We start from the raw sequence: 26,685 nt of genomic DNA on the forward strand, positions 1-26,685 counted from the left end.
CAGCAAATCAAATGGAGGTTTTCGATGACGCTGGTGCGTCCACCGGAAGCGGGCTGTAGCGTCCTTGGAGATCGACTGACGTTGTTGTTAATAGTTTAACTGCCCATATGAAATGTGGTCCTTCATATGAAACGAGCCGTTTTCTACAGGGAAAGCGGTTCATGCCTCTTTACAAGGTAAATAGCGGTCACTATCCCTATTTATCACAAATTCAGAGCATGTAGCTAGCGCACTGCTAATGTTAGAGGTATCCAGGGATTTTAACTACTAGGCTCTCCATGATCCATGGAGCCAATAATACTGTCCAAAAACATGTCGATATACACAATACTGTCAAATTTATACAGTCAATATAACCTGTCTATATCCATAAAACTGTCAAAATAATACAGTCAAAATAACATGTCGATGTCCATATAAATCGAGGGTTTATGTTTATGAAGCATCATTTAATCAGATTTCGCTCCTGGCCTTGGATTGAATTTTTTTCAACATGAATTAGATTCTTTGCATTTAGTCTACATACAGATTGAACAGAATAGAGCAGTTCTCAAACCTTTTCGTTTAAGTGAATTTAAATAGTTATTCTGGACCGAGGAAATTAAATGTAGCTTTTATTGCTTATAAGAGTCCTAATTCCACTGTTATCTTCAGAAACCATGGCTGCAGCTGCTCTTATTGGAGATCAACTGATCCTTGAAGAGGACTATGATGAGAACTACACCCCCTCTGAACCAGGTAATCGCCTTATCGCTGTACAAGCAGTCCTAGACATAACATGTTAGAACCATCATCATGCATGTTTATTTCTCATTAACAATTTCTCTATATTTATTTTCTCAACAGAGATTCACGAGTATGCCAGAGAGATTGGCATTGATCCTGACCGGGAACCTGACCTCTTGTGGCTTGCTAGAGAGGGCATTGTTGCCCCCCTGCCCCGGGAATGGAAGCCTTGGTAAGGACTCAGACCCTAGCAGCTTCTTCAACTCTGCTGGTTTATACTATTTTAACTTGAATTTACTCCTTGCTGCTGCCGTGTTGCCGGGTTTAAACCGGGGTACGAAGTGTTTTAAATAAGGTGTTTTCCTCAAGGGTGTTTGGCCGGAGTTGGTTCAAGCCTGCCATTTCAACTCGCTAACTAGAAAAACCTCAAGAAGTCAATGCTAATCAAAAGTGATTTCAATAATGTTATCAATAAAATCACATCCGATAACCTATATCCTACCAATAAAAAATGCTGCCCAGCCCGTACCTTTCTTTTGTTTTCAGTAATCATACTGTCGACACTCCCAAAAACCCTCCCACTCAGCCGAGCTAGTTTTTTTTATTCAAGGACACCTGCCTACTTACTAAGAGGGGCTAAATTTTCCACACTGCGACTTTAACCCCAAATATTCTATAATCGGTTGGAATGTGCGTGACATAATGTGAAGCCCTCCTATATCGGCATTGAAAAAGGTTGTATTTTGGTGCAATCTCACAGAGGCACGAGCCCACCTGAGTCGTCCTTCCTAAAGTTTTATTTGTGGCTCATGTTTTCCATCCTCTTGTCCCCTCCTGCAGCCAGGATGTCACCGGTGACGTGTACTACTTCAACTTCTCCACGGGCCAGTCCACCTGGGATCACCCCTGTGACGAGCACTACCGTGGCGTGGTGACGCAGGAGCGGCAGCGGGCACAACTGGCCGGCCCCGGCGCTGCAGGAGCAGGCTCCGCTGGGAAGAAGGAGACCAAGGAGAAGAAGAAAAAGAAGGAAAAAAAGGAAAAGATGGTGAAGAGGAAGAAAGAGCCTCTCATGACTCCCGGAGTGAGTGCGGCTCTTCATCGGTTCTGTAGCTGATGTTTAATGCGTGGCTTAAAGGTCTAGTCTGTAAGATTGAGGTGGCCATAAGCGGTGGGGTTGAAGACGGCAACCAACTGAATCCCACTACTCAGCTCCCCCTTTCCAATCGCTACGGTGGCCTGTGTTGTGTAAGGGGCCAGTAGGTGCTTCCAAAAGGATGTGATCGTCCACGACAGCATCCTAGTAGCCAAATGTCAAGTGATGAGGTTCTTTGATAGATCTATGAATTGTATTGTATGCATATTGCATACATTCTTTGATATTGTATACCTTCCTTGGCGAACAAGGTTCTTGGATAGATTCATGAATTGTATTGTATACGTATTGTATGCGTTTCGCTTGGGCGTATTGTCCATTATGGGCTACTGTAGAATCATGGCGGTGCAACATTGCAGCCTTCAAGGAAGAGGACTCACTCCCCACGTAGATATAAAGGGCTCCAACTACGATAACGTAAACACAATTTTTTTATAAGATAATTAAAAAAGACCCATGAATGTTATATTCCATTTCTGCCAAGGCTGTTCCAATAGATGCCAATAATTCTACACACTGGACTGCAATTTCCTGGGTTTTTATTAGAAGCTTTTAAATAGGGAGACTGGTACTGGCAGTTGAATCTGGTTACATGTAATCTATGTCATTTGTGCTACTGCTCTTCCTTTTAGATGGCCATTTATTTTTGCTAAATGTTCTCCGGGTAGAATTGTTGTTTAATATTTGGGTTATTATAAAAGCTTTATTTAATCAGGTGAGTCCCTAACAGCTTCTTAACCTCCGCTTTATTTCTAGAGGGAGCCCTGCAGAAGATAGCAGCAATATAGTGTTTCAAACTACATACAGGCAAACATTTAGCAACATACAAAATCATATATTCCTAGACGGACAAGCGGAAACTAATCTAACGAAGGAAGCAAATACAAGTTCCAAAGTAGGTTGCCTCCAAACCCGTAACTAAATTGTTCAAAAGCCTGTCTGCAAGTGATTCCAGGCTGTAGTCGGGTAGAACATAAAAGGCCTGTTTGCCAATTCCGTGACTACCTTATGGATAGACGGTATGAGGGTGACAATTCAACGCAAACAACGATTGCAAGTTTTGAATAAGATATAACCACAAAGATATACCCAAAGATGGACTGTCTGCATAAAGTCAATATGAAGTCCACTGAACTCTCATACAACACTGGCATATAGGGTGCAATGGGGAGTGAGAGCTTAGCAGCCTGTGATCACCTTCAAAGTGATGTGGTACATAGTGTGCAGCTAATGCAAGCAGACACACATGTAGAACAGATCCCTGTAGTCAAGCCAGGGAAGGAACGTAGACTTTTTCTCCTGGAAATGCACAACGTCAATTTAGTTTCAGATCAAACAAAATTTGGAATATTTTGACCCAGGTTGTTAAAATAGCTATTAAACAAAAGTGGACCCACAACGGAGAGCTTTGGGGGACACCTGATGCAACATGTAGTAACATGACAATCAAAAATGAAGATGTGTGTACTGCCATCTTGGATTTCACATCTGCACGATACCCCTTGTGCTTGATGTTCACAACGGGCCGGTCCACCATGGTCCACCCCTGTGAAGAACACTAGCATGGTATTGAAAAGCTTTCCCCCCGGGTCAAACCATTTTGAAATATTGAAGCCATATTTGATTAGATTTCTTAACTGGGGCAGAATGAGATAGCTGGGGCCTTTTTATTTTCAGATGGTTCCCTTGTTTATTTGTTGGAAAAGGGAATGGAAAAGTGTGTTTTGTTCCACCATGCAGCCTCTGAGTTCAGCCCTTGGTCCCCCGCCGTCCACGCTGGGCAGCCTGGCTCCATTGAGGGGACTGGATGCCCTTGGCCCCGGCCCCATACCCAGCGCCAATCCTCCTCTCCGGGGGTCCCATGGGGGGACCCCAAGCTCTGGGGGGCTGGAGCCTCTCAAGACATCCCTTGGGGTACGTCTCCAAGATTTGGTAAAAAAGTATATGTCACAGCTGTGACATTCCCAATCCGTAGGAGATGGTAACTGAGATTTAAATTGATTTGACATGTATTGAACACACACGCACACGCATGTGCACAGACCCACATTTTTAAATGCCTAGCCAAATATGGCATAAAATGCCATATATTTTTTGTACTATTTTCTGGTTCTGTAATGTGCATTAAATGTTCATGCATACCTTCTCCTCGTCTCTGCCTATCCAGGCTCTACGCAGCAGCGGAGGCTCCAGCGTACTTGGCAGTCGGCAGGAGCGGGGGTCCATGTCCGTACTGGTCAGAGAGGACCAGGACGACCCTGACGCCGGGGAGACGAACTCAGGGAACCAGGTCTGCCCAAACCCGGTCCTTACGGCCAGTTACTGTTTACCGTTTGAAGATCCAGTTGAGTCTCACTGTCTTGATGGATCATCAAGACAGTTCTATGTGTATCTAATGTGACAGCTGGACTGTGTTTGTGCCCGGCAGAGTGCTTGTGGTTCAGCTGGACTTTTGAGGAACCTCTACCTGGACCTGGACGCCCTGGGAGGGGGCCTGCAGTATGAGGTGAGGACAGAATAGATACAGCAAGTAACTTGCTGTATCTTGGTTAGTATATTTACAGTTGATCTTGTGTATAAGATATGCAGCGTTGCAGTATAGCCTCTTCCTCATGACTTTAAATGGCCATGTATCTAATATTGATCAGACCTACTTAAATTATACATGAACCTCATAGCGACATATGAGATCAGATTATATTGTTATTTGTCCTCCAGATTCAACTCATTGCTACAGGTGTACATCACCCATAACTTTAACACAGAAACACAAAGTACATAAACACACAACAACACATCAGGCTGTGAGTTTATTTAGTGCAGTGATTACAGATGGCACCTTCCCAGGCAAGTTTATCTCAAAAGTTATGTCACAGTAAATACAATACATTCAATAATTTAACCCAATCCATGAATGAAACATGACTTGAACTTCTATAGCCCCTCTTATGACCAGCTCTATAAAGTAAGTGGTTGCTTTACAGCTTCACAGGTTGCACACAGGCCTAATGGAGCATGGCCAAAGGAGAATAGCTATTATCTCTGTGTGTGTGTGTGTGTGTGTGTGTGTGTGTGTGTGTGTGTGTGTGTGTGTGTGTGTGTGTGTGTGTGTGTGTGTGTGTGTGTGTGTGTGTGTGTGTGTGTGTGTGTGTGTGTGTGTGTGTTTATGGGTCCTGTGTGTGTTTATGGGTCTTGTGTTCTGTGTGTGTATGTGTGTGTTTATGGGTCTTGTGTGTGTGTGTGTGTGTTTATGGGTCTTGTGTTCTGTGTGTGTGTGTGTGTGTGTGTGTGTGTGTGTAGGACAGTGAGGCCAGTGGCGGACCTCCACCAGAGGAGCGTACGGAGCCAGAGCTGCAGGACCTGGCTCTGTCCAGAGACCACAGTCCAGAGCCCCCCTCCCAACAGGTACAACTCTCTCCCTGGACACCTGCCGGCCCTCTAATGATCTGGATTCTCTTTCTTGCTCTCGTTTCAGCCCCCTCTCTGTCTCCACCTTCTCCCTCTCTCTGTCGTAAGCGTGATCTATCATGTGATGTCTGACGTCTGTGCTGTTTCAGCATTCTTTCGTGTCAGACTTCCCGACATGATGTAGTTGCCATGTAGCTGCCGACTCTTATCCAGTATCCTGTTTAAAGGCAGCGATGTATCTATATAAAAAAAAGCAGTCTAGCGCCATAGTAATCTTTTATAATTAAAATAGTTAATGCATTTATATTTTTCTGGTCTTTATCAAAGTTAAAGTGTATGTGGTAGGGAGTGAATGGGTAAGGGGGGTTAGGGCCTGCATTACTATCCAATGTAGTAGACCATATGCTAGCAACACCCAGGAAATTGCGTCCTTGAATTACGTTTTCTATTTTCCTAATGAAATGGGCAGATATGTTGCTGATAATATTCAATCAGTAGTGGTGGCTGTTGGAGTAGTTTGTAGCTTCTCCACATCAGACAGAAACATTGACTTTTTCACAGTGATCAGATTTTCTTCATTTCTGGTTTAACCTTTATTCTAATGTGTTTATTTTTCTCTCCCATGACCTCTGACCTCTAACATGTCCTCACTATGCCTTCCTGCGTGGTGACCCATCCCAATTGGTTGTGGTGTACTGTATAGTTGTGCTGATGGGGACATTTCCAACCAAAGCCGTGGCTGTCACATTGGCCTTCTGCTTGTCCTCCTACTTCTACTAACTACTGTCACTGCTGCTTCGCTGTCTAAAAAAGAGCTAACTAATCACAAACTGAGTCTTCCCCCCTTCGTTTCGTTGAAGTCACCTCTGCTAATTTTTTTCCAACAACAACAATGACAACAAACAAGGGAGACTTAAAGGGACACTGTGTAATATTTTAAGTAATTTATTACCTCAAATCAACGTATTCATTCATAAATAAGTCCTCATTGGTGTAAAATGATCTCTGCCAAAAATCTCACTTATCCTCCTGAGCGAGGAATAATTAATATGTAGTTACATAGGATGGGTAAGCTTCATGGAGGCTTCCATGTTCTTCCTGTCTATGAACGGCCGAGAGGGACAAAATGCACTACGTGGTACAGGAAATGCAAACGCGTTTTCACTCTGAGCCAGCGTGAATGATGACTGAAATACTTCACTATCTTGCTCGAGGAGTAATTACTCATACATCATTAGCTTACACTAATGATTCAATGCAGTTTGAAATTTGTTTGAAATAACGAACCTCATCATCACTCGAATGACTCGATGAGGTAGTATTGGATGTCATGACACAGCTTCTTGGCACATACTGCCCACCGTAGTTTTTGAACAAGCGAGCACTATTAGTTTGAATGCAATATACAATTGTACCACTAGATGGGAGTAATGTTTACACAGTGTCCCTTTAAGACAAAGAATAAAGTAACCTCACAGATCTCACATTAATGATAATGTTAATAATGAAACATGAAAATATGTTTTTACAGTTCTATAGTGCTGGTCGTCTTATGCAGTGCGTGACAGCTTACCATGGGGCGAATCGTGATTAAATTCGAAACGACAAATAACAATGAATAAGGCATGGGTCTGCGATATTCTGGTGTTAGTGCCACGGTTGCCAGCTGTGCAGATCCACAGTCCTGCTGTCTCCTTCCTCCCACGTGTCTCCCTCACAGTGATCTCTCTGTTCTTTCTCCTGTATGTGTCCTCTGCACGCCTCCTCTTCGCGGACACACCAACGTTTGTGTCTGTTCTGTACTGGCTCCCCGTTGCCCAACCCAAGGGGTCCCTCTCGGGGTGCCACCCGTCACGCTCCCCCCTCTCGCCCGGCAGGGAGGAGGGGGGTGATGGTGCCGGGGGAGAGTCCTCAGGCGGGCGCCATGGGGTACTGCATGGGGGAAAGACGGAGGAAAAACAAGCGGTGGGGGAGGAGGAGGATGGTCGGGGAGAGGAGGAGGAGATGGAGGAGAGAGGAGGAGGAGGGGAGGAGTTGGATGGTCAGATAGTGGAGGAGATGGAGGAGAGAGGAAGAGGGGAGGAGGAGGATTGCCAGCGAGAGGTGGAGGAGATGGAGGAGAGAGGAGGAGGCGGAGGAGGGGAGGAGGTGAATGGTCAGGTAGAGGAGGAGATGGAGGAGAGAGGAGGAGAAGGATGGGAGGAGATGGATGGCCAGGTAAAGGAGGAGGAGAGAGGAGGAGGAGGAGGGGAGGAGGTGGATGGTCAGGTCAAGGAGGAAGAGGAGGTAGTGGAGGCGGAGATAGATGTTCAGGAAGAGGAGGAAGAGATAGAGGCGGAAAAGGACGGGAGGATCAATGTTGGAGAAAGAGGAGAGGCAGAGGTGAAGGAGGACGCTTCTCTGGGAGGGGACAAAAGGACGGAGGATGTAGAATGTGTTGCAAAGGGGGAGGTGGGGGCCGCTCAGGGAGAGAACGAAGAGATGGAGGATGGAGAAGAGGAAGAGGAGAGAAAAACAGGGGAGGGCGAGGACAAGGACGACATTGTGAGGGGGGAGGACAGGGATGTCAAGGGGGCTGAGAAAGAGAGCGATGATGGAGCAGCACTCAGCATGGAGAGAGTTGGGGGTAAAACTGAAGAGGAATACAATGAGGAGGGGGAAGAGAAAGCAGCCACCAGGGGGAAGGAGGAGGAGGAGGAAGGGGAGGAGTGGGAAGGGGAGGAGGGGGCAGAGAGGCAAAGTGTACAGAGCCCAAAGAAGGGCCGCGTGGGGGAAGGGGACAGAGAGAAAGAGGAGGCGCAGATGAGTAACGAGGTGGTGGTAGATGAGGAGAGGGCAAAGGGGTGTGGCATCAGTGATTTGGGGCAGAGCGATGAGGAGGTAGAGGAGGATATTGAGGAAGAGGAGGCGGAGGTAGAGCAGTGTTCTGAAAAGGATTATTCCGGAGAGATTGACCTTGCCAGAGAAACGGATGCCTCAGAGAGAGATGAAGATAGCGCATTTGACAGATTTATAGTGAGTGAGGAAGAGGAAGTGGCAGGAATGCTGCAGAAAGGAGAGAAGAAGGAGGAAGGTGTTGACAGCGAGAAAGAGGAGAGCAGGCCTAGCAAGAGCGAGGAGGAGGAGGAGGAGGAGGAGGAGGAGGTGGTGGAGAGATGGGTGCATGATGATGGAAAAGGGGAAGAGGTGGACGGTGTGGAGACGGGCCGAGGGGAGGATGATGAGATCGGGGACCAAGCGTTGGAGGGAAACGGCCAGGGTGAGGCGGGGGGGGAATGGTCGGACGGGGCCTCTCTGAGTGAGGAAGAGGAGGAGGAGGTTGTGGAGCGGTCTGCGGAGGCTCCGCTGGTCGGCGGGGGCCGCAGGATGCCCGACACAGACCGCAAAGCTCAGAAGAAACGCGTCCCCCCACTAAAAAGTCCCCTTCTGGGAGAGGTAGGGTTTGGTGTTTGCTGGCTGTTGTTTGCCTCTCTACCTGCCCCCCCTCCATCCCCGCTGCCCCTCCAGTTCCACTGCCTTAGGGGCTGTCCAAGAACACCCCCCCTGGGGACAAGGTCATCCAGGTCCAATCAGATTTCTGAAAGGAGAGTGTTATGGCCAATCAGGCCCTGTGAGCCCCTGAGGACTGGATTTGAGAACTGTGGTTTCCACAACACAACGCAGTGCTGCTCATTTCTTTCTTTATTTTATATATTTCTTTCTTTATTTATTGACCTAGTTGCTAGTCTGCGTTACTTTGTTGATGCTTGGGTTGTCCTGGAGCTCAAGCTGTCGTCAAGTGACCAGACCACAGTTTATGACATCCTCTGCCCTCCCGCTTTCCATTCCACTCTGCTTGCATGGCTTGCTGGCTGGCTTTTACCAAACTGCATGACTGGCGGGCTGGCTGGCTGGCTGGCTGATTGATTGACTGAAACACTGAGTATCTCTGAAATGGCTTTGTGTGTCCTTGCACGCGTCCGTCTAGTGTTTTATAGATCTGTCTCGTGATATCAGCGTGGATTAGTGTGTGTGTGGGGCTCAGAAAATTGTAACCCGCTCATCAACAATTATGTCATCTGTGTGTGTGTGTGTGTGTGTGTGTGTGTGTGTGTGTGTCTGGTTTTTCAGGAGTCAGTGGCCAGTGAACAAATGGAGGATGTTCCTTCGTCCATGGAGGATCTTAAGGTACGATCGGGGCATCTCAGTGTAAACCCATATCTGTTTTATTTTTGTCCATTCAACCATTCTTGATTTCCATCTTTTGTCATTGTTACGTATTTTAAGCACGTAAGCTGCCCCCACATAGCCAGCCACTAGGAAGCAGGATCGAACACACAAGCTGCAGCATTACCCCCACATAGCCACAAGGGAGCAGGATCAAACATACAAGCTGTAATATCTACCCCAGCCACAAAAGGCAGTATCTTTAAGACAGACGCGGAAGCCGCAGCTAAGACGTCACATAGGCCACGCCTACTTCACATAGGCCACGCCTACTTGCTTCATTTGCAGCGCCCGGAGCCAGAGGAGGCCAGAGAATCATAGGCGGACCCGCAGAGAGCCTCGGGCCTAAGCCCTGGGGCTCGAAGTAGCTCTCGGTATTTCTCTCTACAAGTGTTAGATACAATTCCCTCCCTTTTGCTTCATAGTTACCATACCGAAATAATTTAACAAATTACAAAAAAGTTAAAAGCGACCCGTTTCAAACTACTTTCATCAAGAGCACGACATCATCTATCCACCCATTCATCCATCCATTAGTTAGTTCATTTATTCATTCTTCTTTGTCCTATGTTGATGTGTTTGTTTAGTCCGGCTATCTCTCCAAGATGTCGGAGAAGCCCCTTGAGCCCAAGGACCGGTCCCCTGCCGTCAGCCCCCTGGACACGGACCTGGGGGACAAGGAGGAAGACGACGAGGAGGAGGAGGAGGAGGAGGAGGGAGAGAGGGAGCCGAGCGTGAGGAGGAACTCCACAGGCAGGAGGTGTGTTGCTATTGCAGATGGGGCGACAGACGCTAAGTAGGTAGAGTGGGTTGACTGGTAACCCGAAGGTTGCTAGTTCGATCCCGGCTCCACCTCCCGGAGTGTCGAGGTGTCCCTGAGCAAGGCGCCTCACCCTGACTGCTCCTGACGAGCTGGCTGGCGCCCTGCGTGGTTGACTCCGCCGTCGGTGTGTGAATGTGTGAATGAAAAAATATAAAATAAAAGCATCAGCAAAATCCAGAATTTATAGTTTTACCAGCTGTAATAGATATTTCCTCTTTTCCTTTTGTGCAGAAACAAGATATTACATTTGTTTTTACGGTGGACTTAAATGTTGGTAGATTTGGTTGATCATTTATTCATCTATAATTTATTAATGTGTTAATGTATTTAGATGTTTTCTGCACGGGCTGAAGGAGTTACCGTACTTTGATTTGGGCCTGTTAGGTCACAGGGTGTAACTGGCTGATCAACCCAAAGGAGCATTCGGTCATACGTCCTTGTCAGTGATTGCAGGAAGATGCATGAGCAGGGATCCTTGACAAGCCTATCATTGGTTATGAGAATATCCTCAGAGTCTATTCAGGAGTGCTGAGGTTGACACTGGACAACACGGAATACAAAATGTACTTAATCCTTTATTTGGTACTAGATCTCTCTCGGTGTGTCCCTAGGTCCGACCCTCCATGTCCTATTGTGTGTGTGTGTGTTTGTTTGTGTGTGTGTGTTAATGGTTGTTATACATGCCACTGTTTATCCCGCTGGTTTTACTGATCTATTATTTTTAATGCCCGTTGTTTTCTATGTTCTGGGAAGCCAAAGGCAACAATAAAAAATTCCACATCTCTCCCTCCAGACCCGTGCAGGCTGCTGCGGCGGTGGAGCGCTCTCCAGCCCGCCAGGTGGACCGGCTGGTCCTGCACCAGTCCAGCACCGAGCACTCCCTCTCCAGCCCCGAGCCCTCGGGCAGGGACGCAGGGCTCCGCCCGAGGGCCGAGGGCCTCAGTTCCTCCCTGGGGCTCCAGAGGCCCGAGACATCCAGGGGTCGGCTGGCCCGCGCCCCCAACGCCCGCCAACGAGAGCAGGAGTCCCCCACGCGGGAGCAGGGCGGCCCGCCGGCCGAGGAGCTGAGCTGGAAGACGAGGAGGACCCTCAGTGGGGAAGGGGAGAGGGACGAGGAAGAGGAGGAGGAGGTGGCGATCGGAAAATTAAGGAAAAAAGAGCAGCAGGAGGACGAGAGGAGGAAGATGGAGGTAGAGGAACGGGATGAAGAGGACAAGGGAAGGGAAAGGCGTAATGAGGAGAGAGCGATGGAGAGGAGGAATTTGGAAAGGGAGGTGGAGGAGGAGAAGAGGCGTGGCTCGCTGGAGAAGGAGAGAAGGCTACGCCTCCTTCGGGAGGAGCTGAGGAGAGAAGAGGAGGAGGAGGAGAGGAGGCTGAAGAAGGAGAGTGAGGAGAGAGTCAGGTAAATGTCCTGGGTAAATGATCTGTTGTAATGTTAGCATAGTCTGTACAGCTCATACCTCAGCTGGAAACTGTTTATCTGTGCTCCACATGAAGCCCCTTGTGAGTCTTCAAAGTACAGAGTTCTGTCCCTTTTCACACTGCCTCAATGCAGAAAGTCTACGAAGCTCCAAAACTAGGCGATCATTACGCCTAATTGGGGTAATTAGCTTCTGTAATTAAATAGGTGAAGTATTTGTTAAGACAAGCTGTGTAATAATGATGACCAAGAAGATGAATCTGTAAATGATTAACTTTGAACAGCAATCAGATGTCCATTGTCTCATAATTCCTTTCAGTGTTAGGACCTAAGCACCCCAAGGATTTACACAGTGATTAAATGTTAGTGCCTAAAGCAAGATCATAAAGTGTGTGTGTCTGTCTGAGTGTTTGTCTGTGTCTGTGTCTGCATGTGTGTGCGTGCACGTGCGTGTGTGCGTTCACCTCCAGGGCTGTGTGTGAGCGGCTAGACTCTGAGAGGAGCAAGGAGGAGGCCAGGCTGAGAGAGGAGTCAGACAGGAAGTTAAAGGAGCTGAGGGAGAGCGGCCAGAGGGAGACGGAGCACCAGCAGCATACGCTCAGGTAACACCCACGCATTGTGCTGCTGCTGCTGCCGCACCGCAGTACCACCCTGTAGTGAAGAGCCTCCTGACAATAATGGAGTTCTATTAAGGAATTACAGAAATACGCCCTCGTTTTGGGAATTACCGCCACCAAGGTTACGGGTCGTGTGTAGATGCCGTGGTGGATAATTCACTCTGTTCACTGTTTTTGGAGTTTTGTATTAGAGCAAGGCACACAGCTCAAGAATGCCTCTCCACTACTTTAGCTTTCATCTTTCACCGTTATATGTAGACTCTATAGCAATACATATATTCATTAGATTTACGTGTGTGTGTGTGTGTGTGTGTGTGTGTGTGTGTGTGTGTGTGTGTGTGTGTGTGTGTGTGTGTGTGTGTGTGTGTGTGTGTGTGTGTGTGTGTGTGTGTGTGTGTGTGTGCGTGCGTGCGTGCGTGCGTGCGTGCGTGCGTGCGTGCGCGCGTGCGCGCGCGCGCGTGCGTGCGTGCGCGCGCATGTGCTCGCTCAGAGAGGAGAGCGGAGCTACGGTCCAGGGCCTGCGGGTCACTCTCGACGAGGAGCTGGCGGCAGAGCGTGATAGGCTGGAGGCCCGGAAGAGGAAAGACTCAGAGAACCTGAGGATGGAGCTGGAGACAGAGCTTCAAGCGGAGAGACAGAGGCTGCTGGGAGAGAAGGAGGAGAAACTGAGCTCTCTGAGACAGGAGGTGAATTATTAGAATTTCTATTATAATTGCATTTTATTTTATTAACTTTTGTATGGTTCTTTTAAGTTCCTGTTCGTTTATAATCCCAAAGCCTACTAACTGTTGAATCTAATGGAACATTAGACAAACGGTTGGTAGAATACACCTGACTAGAAATGATTGCGATTGCTATTTCAATGTGTTCAAACATGGTGTGTGTGTGTGTCCATGTGTGTATTCAAAGATCAAAAGCACAGAGAGAAGAAAAGAGTTGAGGAGTATTCGCCCTGAGCAGCAGCTGACTGAGTATCGTAGAGAGGTGAGAGAACACTCATTTAATACTTTGATTTACGTCAACACAGGACCAGTCATTCTCCACAGTAACGTTATCAAACTCTGTGGGACACTGTGTTAACGTCCTGGTGAGGATGTAGAAGGCAGCCAAGACTGCCAATAACAGCAGAAGCCGGACAGTACCATGTCAGGACACTCCTGACCCCTACCACCACCAATACTCGGTTAAGACTGTGACACACACCAGATGTAAACACAAGCAGTTTACATGTGTATCCCATCTGTGAGACTGCATTCATGAGGGGCTTGCACTAGCCTGGTCCTACCAGACCATCCTACTTCATTTCATTTGTACAGAAGGTCTGGAACCGCCCAATTGACAAACGTTTACTCACTTGGAGGCGGGTGTCTGTTGAAGTTTTAAAATGATTGGATCTGCCCATTGCCACTCTGGATCTGCCATAACCAATCGCATAGCGTTTGGTCGTGACGTATGTCATGCGACGGGACCGACTCCTTCACCACTAACGGAGCCAGCTGGAAAATCAAACTTTTCCCGAACCCAGTGGGCAGAAGCGCGATCATGACCACCAACAAAACTCAGCAAAGCTTGTTCTTGCTCCGGCTTTAATTGATCGATATTCGGCAGCGATCCCACAACAGACTAGCTTCTCTCGTATCCTTCTCCATTGTCTTCCTGGTCTTCCTCTTACTACAACTGAAACTGGCGCGCAACCTCGACGTCATCGTTCTCAGCCACTCCCTCTATTCGCTGATTGGACCGCCAAAAATCTGGCTTCCAAGGAACCCATGCATATGAAGCAGACCCAGACCTAGTACTGAAGTGAAAGAAAATTGAGCAGAAGTAGGTAGGTGGGCGGTGCCAGGCTAGGCTTACACCTCATGACCTGAGAAATGAAGGCTGCTTCCAAAATGTAGTCAAAAGTAATCACACACACACACACACACACACACACACACACAGGTGTTTTCCATTGCGCTGAGTAGGGTTGCCAACCCTACTACGCTCCCTGGTGCCAGCTGGTGGATATCGTTGGTATATATATGCCTTCCACCACCTCTCCGCTTTGCCACCTGGGGCGCGGTGCTGGGGCCGGGTTGCCACAACACACACACACACACACACACACACACACACACACACACACACACACACACACACACACACTCTCTCTGAGGCGCTGGGGGTCATGTGAGCTCTGCCGTGGCCGACCTTTCCCCCAGCTGGCTGACGTGCTGCAGGAAGTGAGGGAGGAAGTTCAGCGGGACCATAACAGGAAGCTGGAGCAGCTGAAGGAGGAGCACAGGAGGGAGCTGAGCGCCATCAGGGAACAGCACCTAGACCAGGTCAGCCTCTTCATACAACCACCACTCCCAGAATGCACTTGGTGTCGTTTGATCATTTGATTTTAAGATGGGGGTTTACATCTCATAACGTATATAACTTTGTGTGTGTGTGCTCGTGTGCGCTTGTTTCTGTGTGTGCAGGAGGCGACCCAGAGAGAGCATTTGCTGTGTGCTCTGCAGGATGAGCGAGAGCGTCTGCAAAGCACACACACCGTTCAACTGGAGAAACTCCGCCTGCAGCTGGAAACACAGACACAGAAGACATGGCTGGCACACACACGCAAGGTCAGCGCGCGCACACACACACACACACACACACACACACACACACACACACACACACACACACACACACACACACACACACACACACACACACACACACACACACACACACACATTTACATTCACAGTCACTCTCTCAAACAGACACACACACACACACACACACCAGTGTAAGAGTATGTGTTTGTCCAGCAGGAGTCTGAGCTGCAGGACCAGTTGGAGCAGCTGGAGCTGAAAACCAAAGATCTGAAGACCCAGGAGGCCCTGCTGCAAACCAAGGTTCTTTACGTGTGTGTGTGTCTGTCTGTGTGTCTGTCTGTCTGTCTGCTGACCATTGATGTATAACTATTGATCATTTCACCGTGCTTCCCTGTGTTTTTTCTAGGAAGCAGATCTGAAGAGGAGGAGGAAGAGGCTGGGGGAAGAGGAGGAGGAGGTTGACAGAGGCATGAAGGTGTGTTTTTGTTTGGGACTGCTTTACTGAGAGGGGAACCAAACTCCCTGACCCTGCCTCTAAACAATGTCGTGTTGTTTCATTTGTGTGTGTGTGTGTGTGTGTGTGTGTGTGTGTGTGTGTGTGTGTGTGTGTGTGTGTGTGTGTGTGTGTGTGTGTGTGTGTGTGTGTGTGCCTGGTTGTGCCCGCCAGGAGAGGGAGCAGCTGACGGAGGAGCTGGGCCGGGCGCGGGAGGAGCGGCGGCGGGCCCAGCAGGGTGCGGAGGCGGCGAGGGGCGAGCGGGACGCGGCCCGCGAGGAGTTCCGCCGCGCCCAGGAGGACCGGGAGCGGCTGGAGCACAAGGTGGAGGCACTGCAGGAACGCTGCGCACGCCTCGGCGGCAGGGTCAGGTACGCACAGGCCGACAGGAAGACCCCGCCGACATGGGGTCTCGCCCCGTCTGTGGTCCCCGCCCACGCATTGGCCACGCTCACATTTCGGTTTTCTTTCCTTGAGCCCCAACACCGGCCCTGGTAGTATTGTTGTTAGGTTGATTCTGTGACAGACCAGCAGTAATGTGGTTCATCTGTCCGCCTTGAGAGGGCTCGCTCTCTGGCTAATCATATGTCTTTTTTCTGAGGTCCTGGTTCAGAATGAAACAAAGTTATTAGGGATTATGTGTTCAATGTGCTGAACATGGATATCATTTTCCGCTGCTGGTGGCAAAAACACTTATGACACTCGGTCGGCGGCAAATCCACACACTTGTGTGTAAACCAGACGTCGATATTTGTTAGAGTCTATGCTCGAGCCTGATATAAAAACAACTTGGCTGACCAATGAGGGCCCAGGCTTTAGTTTGTAACTGCATCGCGATGCGTGTGTTAATCTAATGATGTGATTGTTGACCTGGCAGTGAACTGGAGCAAGGCGAGGGAGCCGGCGTCTCCTCCACCCCTCCGCCCAGACTGGAGAAGAAGAAGGCGGAGGGCCGGGCAGAGAAGGTGGACGACCCCCCCCCCGCCCACGCCCCGAGTGGCGTGGGCAACAGATCGCTGCACATGGGGGACCTGGAGGAGCCGCCCCTCTTCCCCGTCCCCGACAGCCAGAGCAGCCTGCAGGAGTAAGGAGAGCGTGTGTGTGTGTGTCTGTGTGCATGTCAGGTCAACACATTTTCAGTTCATGAATGACGCCACTTGTTCCCATGACAACGCTGCCTCTGATTTGACCCCGGGCCCCGCCTGTGTTTATCCACAACACCACCCACACACACTCGCCATGGGGACGAGTCCACTGTCCCGGAGGCCCCTCACACTGTCCCCTGCGTCCCCCTCCCCTCCAGCATGCGTCGCTACATCAGCACGGAGGAGGCGTCCCTCCACGAGGCCCGGCGTTTCCTGGAGCGGGAGAGCCGGCGCCTGGCGGAGAGGCAGGCGGCGCTGCAGGCGGCCGGCCCGGGGCCCTACGCCCGCCACCACAGCCTGGACGCCGCCGGGGTGAGGGGCCCCCAGCGTTTAACATCTCCCTGTTCTTTATGTGTCGCTCTGTCTCTGTGTGTGTGTGTGTGTGTGTGTATTTATGTGTGTGTGTGTGTGTGTGTGTGTGTGTGTGTGTGTGTGTATGAATGTATGCGCGTGTGTGTGTGTGTGTGTGTGTACTATAATTGCTGCCGTTAAAGTATTTTCTTTTCCTTTCATTTATAAATGAAAAGAATGTCGTTTCATACGATTCTCAATTCCTCCTCCCCCCCCCCCCTCCACCCGTCTGGCTCCTCCCTTCCACCTGTCTGGCTCCTCCCCTCCACCCGTGTGGCTCCTCCCCCCCAAGCAGGAGCCGGGTCATGTGGAGCAGCTGCGGCGTGCGGTCCAGCAGGGCAGCACGCTGCTGCGGCGCAAGGAGGAGCAGCTGCAGCAGCTGGAGAGCTCCCTGGCGGAGGAGGTGAGCAGGAGGGATAATACCACCGGGCGGAATACCTAACATTTACCTTTAGGGCAGTTAGCAGACCCTTTTATCCAAAGCGACATACATTTGTCAGAAGAAAGTGAAGCAACAATTTATCGCTGTCGGTACAGTAAGGATATTCATAGAACCAAGTGCCAAGCACTAACCATCACTAGTTCAACCCATTCCCCGTGTACAACCAAGATAGCTAGGATAGATTGCTAACCAATGCTGAGTACTATTTTTTAAGTGCCAGCTTTGGATAAAATACACAGAACGGAATCCGGCAGGACACGACCTCGGTGTAATGCACGGTGACGGAGAAAATCAAACCACCGCCTGCTGTAGCTTTTCCTTATTTTGCGCAGTACACTGTTTGTACAGCAGATGGCTGTTGTCCACCATTGTTGTGTTACTAGTGGTTTCCGCAACATGCCCTCGGTGTGAAGTGCTACTTATTTGAAAGGGTCCTCGAAGCTGTGTGTGTCTTTCTGTGAAGGGCCGTGATCACGCAGAGTGGAGGCTGTAGGCCAAGTGTCTGCTTCACACTCCAGTATAACTATTTTATTCTGGTTTTGAAAGGTTTTATTATGAGGTGGGATTTGTTAACTTATACATGACTTTGTTCATTATATTACAAGAAATATTGACTTGACACTCCCTCATTTGCTCTTTTATTGTTTGTTCTACGAGAAGTGGTTCTCTGCAGCCTAAAGAGTTTTATTATTAGGTTGAACTTTCTTGATAATATTTAATCTTGCACGTAGACGTGTGATATTTGTTTCTTTGACCCAAAAAGAGTATTACTCTGTTATGGTATACTTAAGCAATAGATCACGCCAGGCTGTGGTATGTGCTCATTATACCACTGTTAAGGGGCGTTGTCCGGCCCCGACGCGCAGCGGAGGGCCGGCGACCCCCTTCACAGTGGTATAATGAGCACATGCCACTGACTGAAGTGATCTATTGCTTTTATACAACGGTTACTGTTATGGCGAAACGAAAGTCATAGACACACTACATTTAAAAAGAAACCAAGAAAGTCAAAGTAGCCGTTTTATTAAAGAATACAAAAAAGTAGTCCCTCCTGGCTGCCGCTATGCATCGACGGTCGCTATGCAACACACTTTAGCGTCCCTCCGAGAGAAGGCTCCGATAGAGCGGTTCGCCGGCAATTTATCCTATGGAGCAGTTCACTCGCCGTGTGCCTAAGCTTTCGTTAGTCTCTCCATCGCCTTGCTCACTCCCGGAGTAACAACATTTACACCCTCTCCATCATCCAACATATGTTTTACTTTGTAATGTAACTGTTTCTACTTCCAGGCGCGGAGTGATATGCAAACAGTTGGGAACCAATCAGATCGCTGGATTTAGGTCCCCCGTTGTATAACTTTCATTATACCACGGTCTGGGAGAATGCTCAATTCTGATTGGCTGCAGGGTGTGCATTAACTCCTGATATACGGACACCTGCTAAGTAGTTCAAGTCAAATTGTCTGTTCAGCCTTCAAAACGAGAGCTGGCAGATTATGAAAAATGAATTTGCGGACGCAACCATCCTCCGCTGCGTGTCGGACGGTTCACGCCTCCGCGTCGTCCGTTAGTTCCTGATAAGGGACACCTCGTCGGGCATTATCCCTCACGTATTGTAGCGTGGCTGTTCCTACGCACCCCACAGTGAGGAGATGGTACCAGCCCATCCCTAGTATGTTTGATCATCTTGGCGTCAGCTTGGGTCTAATTAAGGATAAACAACAGTGGTGGGTTCACCACTCAAAAGGCAGAAGTAAGGGTTTCTCCGAAGGCAGATGGTGGAGCTGTTTCTGTGTTGGTGTCAAATAACTTTTGGTTTGTTTGAATCAAACCAGGCACATGTTACATGAGCGACTGACTGGTGCTAATGCTAACATGTGTCCTCCCGCATCCCTCCGTCCAGCCCCTGTTGGACGAGCTGTCCCGCATGGCCGGGGAGCGCAAGGTGGCCTTCGACGTGACAGACTCTGACCTCAGCAGCACCCTGGACCCCCACGACGGACCAGGTGGGGCGCTCTGTCTCCTCCTCCTCCTGTCCTCTCCCTTCCTGTCTCCTCCTCCTCCTGTCCTCTCCCTTCCTGTCTCCTCCTCCTCCTGTCCTCTCCCTTCCTGTCTCCTCCTCCTCCTGTCCTCTCCCTTCCTGTCTCCTCCTCCTCCTGTCCTCTCCCTTCCTGTCTCCTCCTCCTCCTGTCCTCTCCCTTCCTGTCTCCTCCTCCTCCTGTCCTCTCCCTTCCTGTCTCCTCCTCCTCCTGTCCTCTCCCTTCCTGTCTCCTCCTCCTCCTTTCCTTTCCTGTCTCCTCCTCTCCTTTCCTGTCTTCTTATCACAGGGTATAAACACAGTGGCAGTGTTAAATGCTTTGAGATTCTCAGAGCCAACACCTTCCCAGTTGTATCGTATCCTCTGGACATTTCTTTACAGTAAATCCATGAATCATGTGTTTCTTTTCTGATTTAATTGATGTATTTTGTATTCATTACGCATTGCCTTGTCGATTAATAATATAATATTATAGAAGTTGTAGAAGTCCCGGAGCTTCCAGAAAGGCTGCTGAGTCAATACTTGTTTCAATGCATAAATCATCCACCAGAGTCCTTCTGTGGACGATTTATGTATGGGAAGATTCACCTCTCAGCTGAATCTTCCCATAATTGTTCCCAGGATTCTTCCCAGGATTCTTCACCCATACTTGATTTCAATTCATCACAAAACACAGTATATTGTAGCACATGACAAGGCCGGGGTCTCCGGGACCGCCAATCATACCTGTTATTATACAAAAGCTATGCTTATTGGGTCACGAACCTCCGACACCCTCTCTGTGCTCGTCTGTCCCTCTTTGGTGACAGATGGGAGGAGGAGGAGAACAGGAGGAAGGGGAATACACATGAATCAACTAAAAGTGGGGGACAAAGACAGGGACTGGTGGGAAGGGGCGTGAGGACAGGGAAGAGGTGCCGGAGGTGTTGTCAAATAACAGGGGGGGGGGGGGGGGGGGGGGTTGAGCTCAGGCCTGTTGGTCTCTGGGGGATCTGTTGTTGGCTGTGAAAACAAGGGAAGGAACATTTGATGCTAGTGCCAACCCCTCAGTTGCTCCGCTGATCAATCGCTCTCAGAACAAAGGAAGAGGAGAACAGGATGTTTTGAAATTAGCTAAGCGTCTGGGACAGAGGCGGGGGCGGGGGCAGGGAGGGACGTGAGGGCAGGGCAAAGGGCGGCATGTGGCTCAGGAGCTCGAGTGGGTTGGAAGGTTGCTAGTTCGATCTCTGGCTCCTTCCAGTGTCGAGGTGTCCCTGAGCCAGGCGCCTCACCCTGACTGCTCCTGACAAGCTGGCTGTCGCCGTGCGTGGTTGACTCCACCGTCGGTGTGTGAATGAGCGTGTATGAGAGTATGGTTGTGAGACGCTTTGGATAAAAGCGTCCTCTAAACGCCCTGAATGGAAAAGGTGTCCTCAACTAATAGTGGGGGTCAAAGAAGGGGCTTTGGCAGGAAGGGGGACTATCCTGAGGCAAAACCATATCTAACAAATACTGCAATCCTTAACAAGGTATAATTGAAGAGGAAGAGATGATTCACCAGAGCTCTTATTTTAATATATTCCCCCCCCCCCCCCCCCCCCCCCCCCCTCATCAGGCGGCCATCCTACCGTACCTGCCAAGGTGCAGCAGTTGGCCGAGTCCCTGCAGCAGATCTCGGGTCAGCTCAACCTCGTGCTAGGGGCCCTGGGCTCGCTGGCCCCGCCCTCCGCCTGCAGCCAGGGGTCCGGCGGGTTGCCTCCCACCTCCTCCGCACCCCTCTCCGCCGGGCCCCCCTGGGCATGGGGCGGGAACCACCCCGGGGCCGCGCCCCTCTTCGCCAGCTCCATGTCCGCTACACAGAGGGCCCCGGCGGACCTCCTGAGCAGCCGCTGGGCCAAGCTGTTCCCCGGTACGGCCGTCCACCCCTGGGGAAGCGAGTACAATCAGAATCACTTTTATTCAACCTTATTGTACAAGTACACAAGATAGGTTTGGTTCCTCAAAATTCACATTTCACATCACAAATCACAAAACTCACAACAATACAAGATAAAGTAAATAAGATAAGTAAAAATATGTTAAAAATAAGTAAAGATAAGTAGCAGAATAGATCCCAATAATAAATAATAAGAATAAGAATAAAATAGAGGAAGTAATAATAAGATAAACTAAGACAGTGGTTATAAGTTCACGTGTAAAGTGTAAAGTGGTCAAGTGATAGCCGTACCAGCCAAGATTAATTCTAGTGCAAAATTGCTATGAAAATGAGAGAAAAAGGGTAGTGGATTCCTCCAGGAGCCTGGGTGCAAAACACAATGTAGTGTGTTGTTCCGCTGCATGGCTGGTTCTGCAACACAGATCGTTATGAGTTAGGTTATTAGTACCCGGAACGAGAATAGTTAGTAATTCAAAAGAACAGAGACCCAGTAGAAAAAGCGGTTTCAGAACACGGTCGCGAGTCGTCCATCGCGGCCTGAGATTCCAGGCCCACTGATGAAGGGGGTCTGTGATTCAAGAGAGGGACTTCTTTGGCTGAATGATGGAGTTTGTCCATCATGGAGCGCTTACCAGCGGCCTAGGGAGAGGAACAGCAGGATATCACCCCGATGTGGAAACAGGTGTTACTGGAATTAAATGATCCCTAATTATAAGGTTATTCAGGATATTCGCCGGTGCCTTCGACTGCGATGGGTCACGGGTGAAAACAGTAGAAACTAGTTCTAGTTATTTGACAGGCTGAGAACCACGTGTAACAGGGGTATAAGGGTGGTACTAGAGGCCAGACCTGCAGGTCGCTTTGTAAAACACGAACTGACGACCGATGAGTAAGAATCAAGAGCATGGACACACGTACCGGTGATTGTAGACATTCATGAGTGGGGGGTGGCATGATTTGGGATCTTAAAAAAAACAAACATGTATGCATGTGTCATATAACAGTCTAAAGCAAAGGGAAAAGTTGAAAAAGCATGATATCAGCCCTTTAAGAACGCATAGCATTCTGGGTAAGAAATGAAGTAGTTATGTGAGGCCGTGCTCCAGTAGAATATTGGTCGCACACAAAAAACAGCTGCTTCAAAATGTTCCCCATCACTGGAACTGCAACTGGAACTGTTTTTGATCGTCTGTTCATGTAATCCAAAGGAAAACGATATAAATCGTTTTTGCTTAGAGGTGGATGCCAGGGCCTTGACCCGCCCTGTGGCAGATGGCCTATAGTGGCGGCTCACCTGTTTTACTTTACCGCTGACAAGCTCTTAAGCATGAGGGCCCGACTAATGTGGGCTTCAAGTCCAGCACTGATGGTCCAGCCAGGCTAACAAGCCCTCCACCGTGTCTCTCTGACCCCCAGGAGCCCCTCTAGACCCAGTGGCCTCCAGCACCTTGAGGACCACTTCAACGTACTCTTCATTCACTCCTGCAAGGTTAACGGCTTTTAATACCTCTGCTGGCTTAACCCACAAAGTCACACAAATCAGCCTGTAATTGTCGCGATGCCATGATGTGTGCTTGTGCGCGTGTGTGTGTGTGTGTGTGTGTGTGTGTGTGTGTGTGTGTGTGTGTGTGTGTGTGTGTGTGTGTGTGTGTGTGTGTGTGTGTGTGTGTGTGTGTGTGTGTGTGTGTGTGTGTGTGTGTGTGTGAGAGAGACCAAGCAGTATTAGGCATGCATGAACATGAACTGATGATTTTATGCCATATTTTGTTTGCCATTAACAAATATGGATGTGTGTGTGTGTGTGTGTGTGTGTGTTAGCGTGCCGGAGCTGGACGGTCAGCGGCTGCAGGGGCTGATCGACGGGAACAAGAGGTGGCTGGAGATGCGACGGAAGGACGCCAGCATGTATCCTTCCTGTGAGGCCGAGGTCTCCGTGGAGCCCCTGGTTCAGCTCAGATTCAGACTCATTAAGATTTCTAGGAGGGAGGGGGGAGTGCAAGCGTGTGTCATCACAAAGTTAGGGTGGTTATGACCCACGCTTTCTTTGTGTTTCTTTGTTTTTAAAGATCCAATGCTTTTTTAGGGTTAATAATTGCATTTGGGGGTACTTCTAGAATAGGGTTACACGCCTGTATATTAGAAATACCCCTTATTAATCTCACACTGTTAATTTCTGACCAATTTAAGCGTCTTTCAAATACGTGCAGCCCAGTATTACGGAAGTAAAGTTTGAGCGCAAACAAGTTGTTTCACGCGCTTATTGAGGGGCGTTCTCGGCGGCCGTGAATACTCTCCCTGGCTCGGACTCAGATTTTCTAGCTTTGCAGATGTAAAACATGTAACATACATACGTCATGTAACAGTGTAAAGCAAAGGGAAAAGTTGTGAAGCTTGATGACACCCGTTTAAGCTTGTTCCACTGTTTTGTATGAGCATCATAACACACACAGTGGCGTTAGCTTTTCCCTCTCTGGGACGCACCACCCAACCACATCGACCGCTTCCCAGACACGGCCCCAAACCTCCACCTGCCATCCTGCCCCGGAATGAAAATAACCAGAGAGCATTTGAAAGGCGGGGTCAGGAGGTTTGCTTCGTGTGAAAGCAGATCCGTTTGGTTCTCCCCAAGTGTTGTTGTGTTTGTTGTTGTGTTATTTTTGACCAAAATGTATACAATTTGTAAAGGGGGGGTGTTTCAAGGGGTCGTTACACGTAAGCGATGGTGACGTGGGTTTTGCATGACGTTTAGTTGTTGGCGGAGGTTCTCCTACCAAATGGAAAGCGTCCCGCCCCCTCCAAGGCTCTGGCTCAGGGCTGTGACCTCAGCTCCGTTGTGTCCTTGACTCGGCGGCTGCCAGACCTCTGTTCACCCGCTACCGGCCGCCATCCACCGGGGGCGCCGGGCTGGTCCAGCTGGGCCTCGACGACAACAACCAGATCAAGGTCTACCACTACTGAGGACCCCCGGACCCCCACATGAAGGAGCTCCATAGATCCGTTTATCTGCCCCCCAACGTAATTTACATTACTCTACCAAAATGCTGAGACAGCTGGTCATAACATTGTCCCCTTCCACTGTCGGAGGGAGGGGGCGGGGGGGGGACACTTAGACTTGACTTTAGCTATAGTGTGTATGAAGCCTAGAGAAGGATGCGCTAGATGCCTTAAGTGAGTTCCAGGAAACCGTGTTGAATGAAACCACTGAAGTTCAAACACTCAGTGAGTTCACTGTTCAGTGAAACTGGAGGTGAAGGAGTCACACAAGAAAGTTTAGACAATCGCAGCGTTCAAAGCTGTCTTTTTATACATGAAAACTGGCACATGTGAATGTGCGAGCTCCAAGCAGGTTACAACAAGCACCTAGAGGTGTTTCTCTCTATTTAGCCTTCTCATGGCTTCTTTGTTGACTCCTTTGTGTAGTATGCATTGATCAGAGCTGAGTTGTAAGAGTAGGGGCATGAGCAGGGGGCCCCATGAGTTAATGAAGTTATTAATATGGGTCCAGTGCCCAGAATGAACTTCTTGATGCACCTGTGTGATGAAGGCCTGTTGTTGTACATTCATGTAAAATAAGAAACCGGCCATTATGTTGTTTATCTGTATTTATTGGTTATTTTTTATCATCTAATCCAAATATTAAGGCCGGATGTTACTGTAGATTAAGTGTGCCTTTGCTTCTTATTAGGTAACTGAGATGCTTTTAACCGCATGCTTTTCGAAGAACTGGGACAAGTCTGTTCAATCAGAACACACTTTAGCCAAACAAGGTCACCTGAATAGAACGTGGGTCGAATATACCACTAATGTGATGTTGACCGGCCTGCGGTCTTCATTGAGCTTCATGCTTGGTAGACATTGTGCATAAATGTGTTTGAATTTGTATTTTTCTATGAAATATATTAAATCTACGTTTTTATACATTCAATACTTTGTGTTGTATTGCATTATTGCATAATCAGTTATAAATCAACCTTTTGTATTGTTTTTTTACAGAATGCAGCAATGCGATTAGATCTGATTCATAATGACAAAGTAAGACACAAATAAGGAAGCGATGAGGGAACGGGACGTGACAGGATTATCTGAAAACCAGACATTTTATTCAGTAACCGAGCCATTGCATTGATAGTGACATTAAAATGGATTTATCATACAACGGAGTGCAAAACAATTTTTGTTCCTCGGTAGAACATGAGGGACGTGAACCATTACATTACAATCATTATTGTCCAATGAGGCGGGCAGGATAAGAGATCTGGCGAATCAGAATGTAAGTATCATCTCGACATGATTAGGTTGTTAAAGGCCGCTGACAGACGGGACATAGAGGACACTCTCATGGATTAAGTTATCAGACAAACATCTGTACAAAGGCTTACGCACACACATCCACACGCAGTGTATAAACCCACAGCATAAAAACGGCTAAAAAAAACTTGACTCCACTCTTGGTTGCTTCATAGGTCTGTGATGCAGACATAAATAGGAGCTAATACTAGACCAGGCAGGAGACGTTAACAGCAAACGGTGTGATGATCCTCCCCCTTTTGACGCAATGCCGTCACGTAAACATCAAACACAGGCGGGCGTTGCGACGGTTGAGTGGCAGCGAGGGGGTCAGAGGTTAATCAAACCAAAAAAAAAAAATAAACACCAAAACCCATCCAGCACTGCTCACGTCACGACCCCCCCCCCCCCCCCCCCAGTTCCGTCCTGGCACGTCGAGTGTCAATACTGGTGGGCTTGGTGTGAGGAGGAGGAGGAGTCCTTGCGTCGTCCTCCTCCTCCTCCTCCACATACTGGCTGTGGGAGGCGTCAGGGCTCCCGCTGCTCCTGGCAGAACCACTGGCCATGTCTTTCCTTCGTTTTTAAGTTTAAAGAACCATTTCTGCTAAAAGCTAGCAAGTATGGCGGCGAGGAGACACAGAGAGAGGGAGAGAGAAAGAGGAGGGGAGAGAGTGAGCTTGGCGGTAAGCTTGAGGTGGAGTGCAGCTCTAGAAGGCGTAGATCTTGTCTCTCTGGACGGTGTCCAGGTCGTCGTCCATGGTCAGGAGGACCTAATGGGGGACAGACAGTGGGGGTCAGTTAAAATGGTAGTTGAGCCACTTGGAATGTTTAGTTGATTTTTTGCCCGATTTATCTGGTACGTGTTCCGTACCAGGAAAGAGCCAAACATTGCGATGGAGGACAGGAAGTGCCAGATGTCGTGGTCGTCAAAGAAGGACAGCACGATGCACTCTCTGTTGTGCTCACGCGACTCTGCCGGAGTTTTCTGTCAGGGAGGAAAGAAAAATAGAAGAAAAACCTCCCATAATTACACAGTGGCGCTCGAAAGACATCACCCTGGAAAATAGATT

At 48.8% G+C, this 26,685-nt stretch overlaps 2 protein-coding genes across 5 annotated transcripts in view; one reads left to right on the plus strand and one right to left on the minus strand.

The window, feature by feature from the left end:
* Nucleotides 1-23: 23 nt before the first annotated feature.
* LOC132474580 (centrosomal protein of 164 kDa-like) lies at nt 24-26,022 on the plus strand. 4 transcript variants are annotated; one of them, XM_060075363.1, is made up of 27 exons: nt 24-176; nt 655-738; nt 847-958; nt 1,567-1,810; nt 3,623-3,796; nt 4,050-4,172; nt 4,311-4,388; nt 5,183-5,287; nt 9,401-9,457; nt 10,084-10,256; nt 11,113-11,721; nt 12,210-12,341; nt 12,847-13,042; nt 13,266-13,340; nt 14,561-14,683; nt 14,825-14,968; nt 15,164-15,247; nt 15,354-15,422; nt 15,615-15,811; nt 16,318-16,524; nt 16,744-16,897; nt 17,229-17,339; nt 19,279-19,381; nt 21,008-21,301; nt 22,745-22,817; nt 23,147-23,233; nt 24,187-26,022. In XM_060075363.1, exons 2-27 carry the CDS (start codon nt 660-662, stop codon nt 24,284-24,286), a joined length of 3,903 nt encoding a protein of 1,300 aa, XP_059931346.1. In that variant the 5' UTR covers nt 24-176; nt 655-659; the 3' UTR covers nt 24,287-26,022. The 4 variants fall into 4 exon arrangements, with proteins under 4 accessions (XP_059931346.1, XP_059931347.1, XP_059931348.1 ...); XM_060075364.1 differs by having other exon boundaries at nt 17,232-17,339; XM_060075365.1 differs by having other exon boundaries at nt 1,567-1,774.
* sidt2 (SID1 transmembrane family, member 2) overlaps nt 25,399-26,685 on the minus strand; it is a 30,304-nt gene continuing 29,017 nt past the window's right edge. The window contains 2 exon segments of the mRNA XM_060075367.1: nt 25,399-26,385; nt 26,487-26,600. Coding sequence (XP_059931350.1) covers nt 26,323-26,385; nt 26,487-26,600 — 177 coding nt within the window. The 3' untranslated portion in view covers nt 25,399-26,322.

The sequence above is a fragment of the Gadus macrocephalus genome, chromosome 16 (genome assembly GCF_031168955.1).
Source record: "Gadus macrocephalus chromosome 16, ASM3116895v1".
Taxonomy (NCBI): domain Eukaryota; kingdom Metazoa; phylum Chordata; class Actinopteri; order Gadiformes; family Gadidae; genus Gadus; species Gadus macrocephalus.